This window comes from Protopterus annectens, chromosome 6.part0 (assembly GCF_019279795.1).
Source record: "Protopterus annectens isolate FY-2018-M chromosome 6.part0, PAN1.0, whole genome shotgun sequence".
Taxonomy (NCBI): Eukaryota; Metazoa; Chordata; order Ceratodontiformes; family Protopteridae; genus Protopterus; species Protopterus annectens.
The window spans coordinates 788,706,233-788,717,773 of NC_056737.1; the positions used below are offsets into that span (position 1 = coordinate 788,706,233).

General features: G+C 41.6%; 1 protein-coding gene across 1 annotated transcript in view; it reads right to left on the reverse strand.

Moving 5' to 3' along the window:
• The window catches only part of LOC122803895 (protein BCAP-like), a 681,296-nt gene extending 675,913 nt beyond the window's left edge, over positions 1 to 5,383 (reverse strand). The window contains exons 1-2 of the mRNA XM_044073579.1: positions 5,267 to 5,383; positions 5,103 to 5,225 (exon numbers count right to left, since the gene is read on the reverse strand). Coding sequence (XP_043929514.1) covers positions 5,103 to 5,225; positions 5,267 to 5,383 — 240 coding nt within the window. The remainder of the gene's footprint in view (positions 1 to 5,102; positions 5,226 to 5,266) is intronic.
• Positions 5,384 to 11,541: the final 6,158 nt, after the last annotated feature.

Here is an 11,541-nt window from a genome sequence, read left to right on the forward strand (position 1 = left end):
ATATTTAATCTTGTTTTTGAATAAGGTTAGTGAAGGTTCTAGGGTCAGGTCTGGCGGTAGTGAGTTCCATATCTTTCTGACAGAGTTAGCAAAGAGAGAGTCACCAGCAGCATGGCTGGATTTTACTGTCTGAACTAGGAGTTTGGTGCAGGAGCGAAGTGGTCGATTGTTGCTGTACGGGCAGATCATGCTTTTTGGGCAGGGGTATTTTCTGGCCGGTGGAGAATTTTATGGGCAACTATGAGCTGGTTGAATTGTAGAAGGTGAGGTAGTTCAAGCCAACCTAGGAGATTTAGGTTGCGGCAGCGGTGGGTTCGGTAGGGTGCGCCAGTAGCAAATCTGGCAATATGGTTGTAACAGGATGATAATTTATTGAGATCAGTTTTGCTCAGGTAAGAGAAAAGAGGAGAGGCATAGAGAAGGGTAGATAATAGATGGGAGCGGGTGATTGCAATTCTTGCGGATGGGGTGAGGAATGATTTGATCCTACAGAGAGAGAGAGAGACAAGATTTTTATTGATGGTTTTTATAGTTTGATCGATGTGCATGTCGAACCTGAAATTGTTATCAATTGTGACACCCAAGAGTTTAGTTTGAGTTTCTGGGGAGATAATGGTCTCATTACTAGCTGTTATTCTGAAGAGTGGTGGGGTGGACCTATGAGTAGGGGAGAAGAGGAGTAACTTAGTTTTGTTGGGATTTAGGATTAGACATTGGTTGAGTAGCCATTTTTCAACCAAGTTAAAGGTGTCTTGGGTTATTGTGGTACGAGTTGTTGTGTTGGTGGCAGAACAAATTAAGGTGGAGTCGTCTGCATATTGAATGCAGGCAGCCTCCAGTATGATTGTCCTAAGATCATTTATAAAGATGGAGAAGAGAAGGAGACCTAGTATTGAGCCCTGGGGGACTCCTAGCCTGATGGGGAGGTATGAGGGTAGTTTACCATGCCACAGGACAGCTTGCTGCCTGCCTTGTAGCAGGTATTTTCTGGCCGGTGGAGGTGGAGTGCCTGATTGTCTAATGTGAAGGCTTCAAGGTATTCATTAGCATTTTGTGATCGACCATATCAAAAGCCTTGGAGAGGTCTAGGAAGAGTGCAAAGGTAAGTTTGTTATTGTTACAGTTGTGGTTTATAATGTTAGTAAAAGAGAGGAGGGCTGATGTAGTGCTGTGATTTGGCATAAAGCCACTTTGAGAGTTGGATAGTAGTTTGTTCTGTGTGAGATATTTCATGAGTTGAATATGAACACACTTCTCCATAATTTTAGCTAGTGGTGACAAAATAGCTATGGGCCTGTAGTTAGACAGTTTGTTGGAACTGCCCCCCCCCCCTTATGAAGAGGTATGACGTGTGAGATTTTCCATATAGTGGGGATGGAGGCTTCTGATATGGTTCAGTTGATTAGAATTGAGATGGGGTATGCAATTGCATCTGCAGCCTTTTGTAGGTAGTCAGCTGGGAGGAGGTCAGCAGCCAGAGTGGTGGGTCTTAGTTTCCTAAATAGGGCCTTAATGAGTGGACACTGGTTGGAAGGTAAAGGATGTATTGGTATAGGTATTGGCAGTATTTGATATTAAATATAATAAGTGATAGAACTTGTCAGCTTCCATAATTTTCTTTATCAATACTTTCTAATTTGCTGTCCAGTCTTATACTTTTAATGGTACTTAACTATTTTTATGTTATCACCACCTTATTTTTATTATTCATTATAGCTGTACATTTATATTTGAAATAAGTGACAATGTACCTAACATTTTAGTCATGTATGACTCTATAGACACTGACACTCCTCCTCTCACCAGGTTGAAGGAAAAAGGAGAAAAGCTGCCTGTCGCAGTTGTGACCGCCACCGCCATAGCGCCACTCAAGTCACTCCACAACACAAGTACAATATGACTCTGTCATTCATTGTGTTAGGTGAAATGACTGAGGAGATACCTCCACTCCTGCATGAAGAGAGACATGAGAGAGCTCTTGGATCTTGTGGCCAGGCCCAGGCAGGTATGACCCTAGAGTCCTCATGTAGCATCATGCCTTCATACCACAATAATGTGATAAAATGATTGAATGATTGATGAAACAAAGCTTATCTTGTGGTGGTGTGTCATTCAAAGGGGATCCAGTATCTGTCTATGCAGGATGGAGCAGACCACGACAGACTACGCATGCTTCTGCCTGGGAAGCACCTTACTGAGGATTTCTCTTGCAGGCTCTTGCTGCCTCTTTATAGTGCCTTTTTAGGAAAAACAAGGCCCAAACCACCACAACAGGTAACCAATACAAGCATGCAAAATATGCAATGTACTGAAAGCTCAAATGCACTCTCTTTAGAACTCTCTCCACTGAAAAAAGAACATCGATAGAATATCAACATCTGAGCACTGACCTGGGCTAAGAGGAGCACTGCAATACCCAGGCTAGGCTACAACTCTTACCACACTTTCGCCCACCAAACAAACCCGAAACACTAAAGGTGGAGGAGTGTCAATATTCACCATTCAATTCACACCACCAGGCACAGTGGCCAACACAATGTGTGCAAGATTCTCCAAGTGCAACTAACTACAACTAAGACTTCCAAATTGTAGCTAACCTTTGATACCCCACCATACCCCACCCAATTCACTCATCTCTTCTTTCCATATACTGGAATATCTAGAAATAACCACCAATTACCTACCAAACCATTTAACTATATACTCATGCTATTAACTGGGAAAACCTAACATAGGAACACTGCTTATTCTTGGTTTCTTGGAATTCAATGCAAATATCTGGATCAACATCCAATCTAATCCAATATCAATATCCTAATCCTTCCCATTGCTTGTCAGGATGCAACCAACCATACCATACCTACCCTCTTACCTCAGGTCTGACCATAAGACCCTCTATAAAACATCCATCACCCCCACCCCCCCACCCCCACCATCAAAAAACTCTCAGCCAACTTCCCCCAACAACCACAAGAGTGAGCAAGTCCACAACACAGGCATACAATAACACCAACTTCAGCTGACTGATCTAGTTCTACTGCACTGTATGAGCTACACCACTGCATCATGCATGCTGCCATCCCAATCCCAAAAAAAATAATCAAAACATCCAGGATCCCAATCAAGTGATTACCAAAAAAGGAATTAACAAACTTTACAACAAAAGGAAAACAAACTTTAAGAAAAAAGAAAAAACTTTGCAGAAAACTCTCTTTACTAGCCTCAAAAAGAAACTGAGATGCAAATAAAAAAATCCCTCCAAAGAAAAAAGCAAAAATAAAATTGCCAAAAATCATCATCAAAATGTACACTCAGATAAAAGAACTAAGAATCCAAAGAATAATGCAAAAATTAAGATCTCAAAGGAAATTGCCAATATCTGAGCAGATTGCAAAGCCCTAACTCAACCCTATCACCCAATGGCCCATCTCAATCACCCTCTTCAATTTATTCCAGTGTGAACCCCTACACAATTCACTTAAAATTCCCTAAATACCAAATACAGCATCCATAAAGACAGATGACAAGGTCAGTAATATGTACTACATGACTCACAAAGCATCCACCTGATGTACATGGGGCTCATGTTTAATCACCAGCTTGTCATGAGTGCAGTGCCCACTGAGTGGCACCAAGAGCTCTTTCGTGCTCCACAGAGCCCAAAGAAACTTGGTTCCCCACTGAGTGGGCTGGGGTCCCACTCACTCTCCCAAGACCACCTTGGGGATCCACCTGATGGCCTATTCTCATGGATCCCAGAAACTATGACCCCATTATCTGCAAGGCCATGGGCCACCTTCATTGGGTGATTGGCAACCAAGACATTGGCAACCTTCAAACACCCTTGTCACAATCAGGGGGCAGAACCAGCCTATCTCTTGTCTCCAATTCCATGACCACCTATCTAGACCTTGCCTCCAGAGACAAGGACCAGGCCAGAATCATGAATAATCTTATACTTTGAACATTAATCCCTTACTCATAGTCCCCACACTGGAAGCTGTAATGTTGCTAAGTGCACTGTTTCTTACCCACTCACCCCAAGCTCAGACAAGTCCAAACTGGAGTACCAGACACCAGTAAAAGTGGGCCGAGTAATCCAGGCCAGACAAGTGACAATACAGGTCAACACTAAAGGACTCCTGGTATACAAGTTTGCACATGACTCTCTTTTGAGGAAGTACAGGTCAACACTAATGACTACATGACTCTATGCATGGATTACCCTAAAAGATGAGCCAGAATAAAAAAGACAAATGATGGATAGATGCTTGGAAATGGCTCCATAGAATTTTTGTAAAAACCATATAGCACATGCTCAATGTAAAGAAATTATACATCCAAAGCGAAATTGTGATGAGACTTGACATCAGGACTCTAATTAGTTGTACTAATATATTCTGTCTACTTTTACTCTTGCTGACTTCTGGCTTGGTCACCAACAGTCCACCTAAGCTCATTTCCTCTCCTCTCCCTATAACTAGATGCCTTAATTCAATAAAAAACATCAAAGAGTATATCTCCGCTCATCAGGGGAAAATAGCTTGTGCTACATGGAAGCACTGAACTGAGGCAGCCAAGTAAAGCACTTAGGCTGTGCCATCCTATGGCACAGTAATGTCAGAATTTTAATGCATGCTAAAGATCAATTTGTTTTTATGAATGTATGTGTGACAAGAAATCCAAGATAAAAAAAATGCTCTAGCGTGCAGTCAAGATCGCCTGTGATCAGCAACTCTGCAGTTTCTCTGTGTCAGCAAGTTAAGAATAGCTCCCGGCCACTATCCTTGGTGTTTCAGTCTTGCTCCCAAGTCAGCCTTCTGAGATGGTAACAGAACCTGGATCATCAAAAATACAGACTGCAGTGTTGTCTCATTGAGCTGAAGAGAAATAGCAGTAATGTATTTATTTTGTATATTTCATCTACTTACTTGTTTCTTCAACCTATGCAGGCTGGCATCCTTAGATTACCTATGTTCATACCGTCATCACTTCACATTTTATTATGTATGCAACAGATCAATGCAAGGTTATTAATTACTGGCAGTTTGAAAATGGTGACTCTATAAACATAAAAGAAAATATTATGTTTAATCTCTTACATTTTGTTGATCTTCAGTCTTTGATTCCTGGTCAAACAACTGTGCATTCAGTGCATCCATCTCCTTCCGTTTGTTAATATTTTTTTCTTTCTGCACTTTTATTTTGTTTTGTATATCTGCTGCCTAGAAAAAGATGAAAACATTGGTATTTCTGGCAACTGTACCAAATTTACAACTTCTGTTTTGTCAGACAGAGTGAGTAAGGAGTGTATGTGATGGTTTTCCCCTGTATGAATCATAATCTTATTTTTCTTAGACAGTTGTCTAGCAACTTGGGGCATAATGCTCATTTACTCCATTTTTTTTAATCTGGAGCTGAATTACACCAGATCTGAAAATAAAGTTACAAGAAGCTCCTGCTGTAACATTTACTTAAAATAGAACTGCTATCCATCATGACTGTTTCAGCATGTCAGCTTTTCTGTATTTTCTACAGCAGAACTGATCACAGAGGATAAAATTCTTCATGGCCATGCACAGTAAAGAAGGTGGTTGACAACTACTTCTCCATTGCTTTCACAAAGTAAACAACAGGAACATAACATTTTACAATCTAATTATATTAGCGGTCAGCCTGAGAACTTGAGCAGCAGATGAATACAAGCTTAACTGTTGCAGTGGACATCATAAACGTCTGCACTGTGAGTTTTGACATAACCAGTGGTATATTTCTTCAGATGGACTTTTTCAACAGGCAGTTATGTACAGGACAGAGACCCCAAACAACCTGGCCTCTTTACAAAAGAAGCCACAGAAAGTAATACCACATCAATGGTCAGTAAAGACTTGCTTTACTTAATCCAGCTGTACCTCTGGGCACCACATCTAAACAACAAATCATAGTGAAAGAGAGTAGCAAAGACTATATGGGAGCAGCAGCAATAAATGCAATAAACACTTCTGGAAATGAAAACCAAAACTAAAGAAACAGTACTGCATTCACCATCTCTTGGTAATATTTTTTCTGGCAAAAAAAAGAAATAGAAAAAGCTATCATTTAGAGATAATGTTTGGGGACTGATACACTCTTTGGCAGCAACCAAAGTTGCAGAATTTCATTCATTCATTTATTTCATTAGTTATTCTCTGAAACTATAGGTTATTTAAAGGATAGTTAATTCATCTTCAGGTATGCCATGTTATTAGATGTGGGATTAAAACATGGCACACAGTAGAAACCCACATAGACAAAAAGACAGGCAGACCTCCACAGAAGGCATCCTGGCCAAGAACCCTACTGGAAAACCAAGTGTCATGAGGTATTACTACTAATCACTGAGCCACTTTTCATAAACTGCTTGACTTTGTACTTGACTTTGGGATTATAATTAAGCGAAGCATAAAATATGAAATACCTGAAAGGTATTCCTTGAGGGAAAAGAAACAGCAGTTATGTACTTACCATAATGTTGGATCCTGATTATCCATGTCCATCCACTTGATATGATGAGACTGGTCATCTCCAGGTACCCGCAGAGTAAACAAGCTCTCTATCAGCTTCAGCTCCTCATTCACCTCTGATAATGCATTGATGCTCCTGTTTACCTCAGATCAAGTTTGACTATTCATAGTATAGGGACCCTATCAAGGCATAGAATAAAAAGCCATGCTAAAAAGGAAGTGAAAGGACTGGCCTCAGGAGGTTGATAAGGTATATCAAGAGTTGATAACTACAACAAAACTTTGCACTTGGCTAATGCACAAAACTTTACAAAATGAAAAATAAAAACAAGTAAAAGGCACAAATATAACAATTTATTTTAGCAATTTTTACATTCAAATGAAAAGTGTTAAAACAGTCCTTGGATTTCCTTTGTGCCTTTTATATTTTTTTGTTTTTCAGGAGTTAATAAATGACAATTTGGAAGGGGATGGAGGGAGGTATGGTGAAGTGGACAGACATGGATAATCAAGAACCAACATTATAATAAATATATAACTATTGTATCTCAGTTTATCCAGTCGAGCTACTTCATTTGATCAACGTTGGAATTTTGTTTGTCCACTTCATGTGAAGGGATAGATTCCCTAGATTACATCTAGGGTGGCATCATGACAGAATACAATGGAGTACGGTAACCACAAATAAAGACTTTGAGAGTGATACTGCATCCAATCTATAGTGTCTAATGAAAGCAGGCATAACACCCCGAGTAGCAGCTGCACAAACATCATTAATAGAGGCATTTTTAAAGAAGGCTGAAGAAGCTGTCACTGCCTGGATTGAATGCACCTTCAGCCTAAATGGGAGACATTTGTTGGATGAAGAATAGATACAGGAAATACATTCAGAAAGCCATATGGACAGGTTACCTTTGGATACAAAAATAAAACATTGGTCAAGCTGCTTGCATTGTTTTGTATGATGCAGGTAAATGCTAAGTTGCCTATTGGCAATAAGGCAATCAAGAAGATATTCTCCTCTATTGGTATAAGAAAGAAGGAAAAAACACTGGCAGGTGTAAGGGTTGACTGAGATTGGACTATAAGGCCACCTTATGTAAAAATAGAGGGATTTGTCAAGAAAGAGTCTTTGTCCTTATAAAAAATCAAATATGTGTGACTGCAGGACTCAGACTGTAGCTCTGAAATGACTTTGGCTGATGTAACAGATACTGGAAACTGTGCTGTCCACCATGCAAATCTGAGCTGTGCGAAATGGGGTGGTTCTAAGGGGGGGTTGAATTAGCTTTCCAGAACAAAATTAAGATCCCAAGAGGGTGTGGGATTCTTTAGTGAAAGATGACATGGAAAATATCCTCTGAGAAGAATTGCATACTCTTTGGGAAGCTTAGGTTTGGAAGTTGAAACCTTGATGTAAATTAGATAGCTGCTAGGTGTAACTTTAATGGTAGAGAATGTTGATCCAGCATCAAAGAAGGAAGACAAGAAAAGTCAAACATATCAGGGTTGAAAAAGGATCAAATCTGCATTGAATGTCTCATAAGAAAAATGATTTTCATTTTTCCTTATACAACTTGTGGGTAGATGACTTTTGGGAGGCTGAAAGGATATCAATCACTTTTGGTAGGTATGCTGGGTCCTTTGCCATTAATGGAATCACAGAAAGAATGCACCTTTGGCCTGGAAGAGAGAGATTTGCTGGATGAAGTACAGATGAATTTATGTCTGGTGAGGTCTACCACAGGAGTGGAGAGGATATCTGTAAGTGGATTCAGAAACATAGGCCTCCTTTTGAAGTGAAGTCATGACAAGGGGGGACCAAATTTGGTGAAGCCAGAAATGAGGCTGTGAGAATGACTGTTGCAGAACACAACCTGTCTTTCTGGATTAATTTCATCATTACTGGGGTAAGGGGAAGTTGCATAAGAGACCCCATGGTTAAAGGTGAATGGGAGCACTGTTCATGGTCTGTTCTTCTGGGAGGAAAAGAGAAAATAAGTCACTGCACTCTGTGTTGGTCAGGGATGCAAACAAGTTACAGCGAAGCTTCTCCCACCAAAAGAAAAATTCCTGTGATACTTGTGGGTTGAAGGACCACTCATGAGGCATCAGGATGCACCTGAGGAACCGGTCCACTTAGCAGTTGAACTGACTATGTGCACTGACATCATAAACGGTTGCATGGAGTTCACCCATTCCCACAAGTGTCATTGCCTCCTGGCACAGAGGTTAAGATTTGGTGCCAGTTGCTTTTTGGGATACCATAACACTGCCACATTGGATATATCTAACCACTCTGGAGAAAGAGGTCCTGAAATTCCAAGACCATGCTCATCTCCAGGATACTGATGTGTGTACTGGCCTTCAAAAGTACTACATTCCTTGGACTGTCCATCTGAACAATGTCCCCCTACCCCAGAGTAGAGGCATCCGTTGTACCCATGGCCATTGAAATTAGAAGAACAAAGGGCCTTCCTCTGAGAAAATTCTCTTTTTTGAGCCACTAGCAGATGAGTTACAGTCACATTACAGAAATGTAAATGGTCTTATTCATGTTGTTCTTTAGTTGAGACCATTCCCTACTGAGCATCATACTATAGTACCTTCATGAAGTATCTGGCATGTTGCACTAGGTGTATATTGGCTGCCATTAACCCCAGTGCTTTAAGAATTAGAGATACTGTTGAGACAAGTAGAGTCATCAGGCTGAACACCACAGCTTGAATTGGAAGGATCTAATCATAAAAAGTTTGGTTATCCTGTGTATGGTGTCCAGATGGCAACCAATAAATGTCAGACTTCATGAAGGTTTCACCTGCAACTTCTCCTTGTTTATTACATTCACAGGGACAGATAAAGTGGGAATAAGTAATCCCTTGCTTCACCAAGGGAATCTCTGGTGTCAGAGACTAGGAGCCAATATGTTCATAAGTAAGTACTAGGCTATCTGCCCGAAGGCATCTATATACCTAGCCAGAATGTGTTGGCTTTCGCCAGGCCCAGAGATTAGTTCCCTGTGCCTCGGTCCAGCAGAGCCATTAGTTCCCTGTACCTCTGTCCAGCAGAGCCACTGCAGTGATCCCCGGGGTAAATTTCTTGTTTCCCATCCACTCGTCAAGGTTTCTCTTGAAGAGTGTTAGTGAGGGGCTCTGCCTAATGTAGATTGGAATCCTGTTTCAAAGCATGGGGAGTCTCTGGGACAGGAATCTATCCCTCCAGCATGTCCTATATATCGTTGTGGTGAGGTTTAGATCCCTAGAGTGTGTGGCTCTTGGGGATTTGTTTTTTTTTAGGTGGAGCATGTCCATCAATTCTGGGTTGGACATGGCCTTGTATGTCAGGCAGAGATCATCTCTGAGTAAGCAGTATGCAACCGAGTACAGCTGGAGTTTCTTCAGTCGGGCTGCATAGGGTATATGTTTGAGGCCAGTAATCCTCTTGGTGAGGTACTTCTGTGGTATTTCCAACTGTTGCAGGTGTCTTGTACAGTACATGCCAAATGGGGCCTTGTACTCTACGATGGGTCTGATGAGTGATGAGTAGAGGGGCACAATAACCTCTTTTGTTCTAGATGTGAACCCTCTTGTGATTAGGTGGGTGACATAGAAGGATTTTCTAACCACCTTGGCAATATGATTATCAAAGGAGTGATTACTATCTACTTCGGTCCCCAGATCCCTTATTACATTTTCTGTATTTAGGGGAATACCATGTATGTGGTAGTTCATGGGTACTTTGTTTTTTCCAAAGGGGATGACTATGCACTTTTTGGCATTTAGCTTGAAGCCATGATTTTGACACCAGGTATCCATCTCAGTGAGACCCTTCTGGAGGATGTCTGTATCAGCTGGAGAGTCAGTTATGGCCCCCATTTTGCAGGCTTCTGCAAACTTGGTCAGCCATAGTCCTCCTGTGCTTGTCTGTACCTCTGAGAAGTATATACTGAACAGGAGGGGACCCAGGACTGAGCCCTGGGGACGCCACTTGTAACTGGTTTAGAGTCGGACCTAGAGCCTGCAACTCTCACCTTGTGGGTTCTATCCATGAGCCAACTGGCAACCCGTCGCGTGACGTAGGGGGTTATGTTCAGGCTGGTGAGCTTGTCTATAATACCAAAATGTGGAATGGTGTCAAAAGCCTTTGCGAGGTCTAGGTAGGCTGTGTGGACCTCCTTTCCCTCATCTAAAGCCTTGGTAACTGTCTCTAAGAAGTCCAACACGTTTAGGAGGCATGATCTACCCTTAACAAAGCCAAACTGGGTAGGGTCCAATGTTTGAAGGTTCCATATGTCTCTGTTAATGAATTCCATGATGATGCACTCCATAGCCTTGCAGACCAGGCTAGTCAGGCTTATAGAGCGATAGTTCCCGGGGTCCATTGTGGCTCCACCTTTGTGGAGTGGGATAACTGTTGCTGTGTGGCACTCTATGGGTACATAGCCTGTAGAGAGGCTATGTTTGAACAGTGTGTTTAGGTGAGGGGTTAGTTAATTTTGGATCTCGTGTAAGACGCAGCCTAGGACACTGTCTGGTCCCATTGAAGCTGTATTTTTGGCTTTGGATAGGGCTGTTTTAACCTGTGTATCAGTGACTGCTGGGGCACTACATTCTTCTGGTATGGTTATGGGCCCTTTAGGGGATGAGAGGGGGGTGAAGTTTGCACTAAACCTGTCTGTCAGAATGTTGGCAATATCAGTCGGTTCATTGTATTTTGTGCCATTCTGCATTAACTCAGAGCAGATCTGAGAATTTCCACTTAGGTTCTTGACATAGCTAAAGAACACTTTGTGGTTATCTTTGGAGTCCTTGGCAATTTCTCTTTCGAAGCTAGCCTTGGATGATTTTAGGAGGGATCGTAGTTTCTTGCTGATACTGATCAGGGATGCCTTTCCTTCTTGGGATTTTACTCTTTCTGTACTAGTTTCCTCCTTCTGTTGTATAGCTTGTTTATGGCAGGGATCCACCAGACAGGTTTCCTTTTCTTGGAGGAGTGAATGCTGGTTTTGCTTGGGATAGAACAATCCATGCATTCTTGC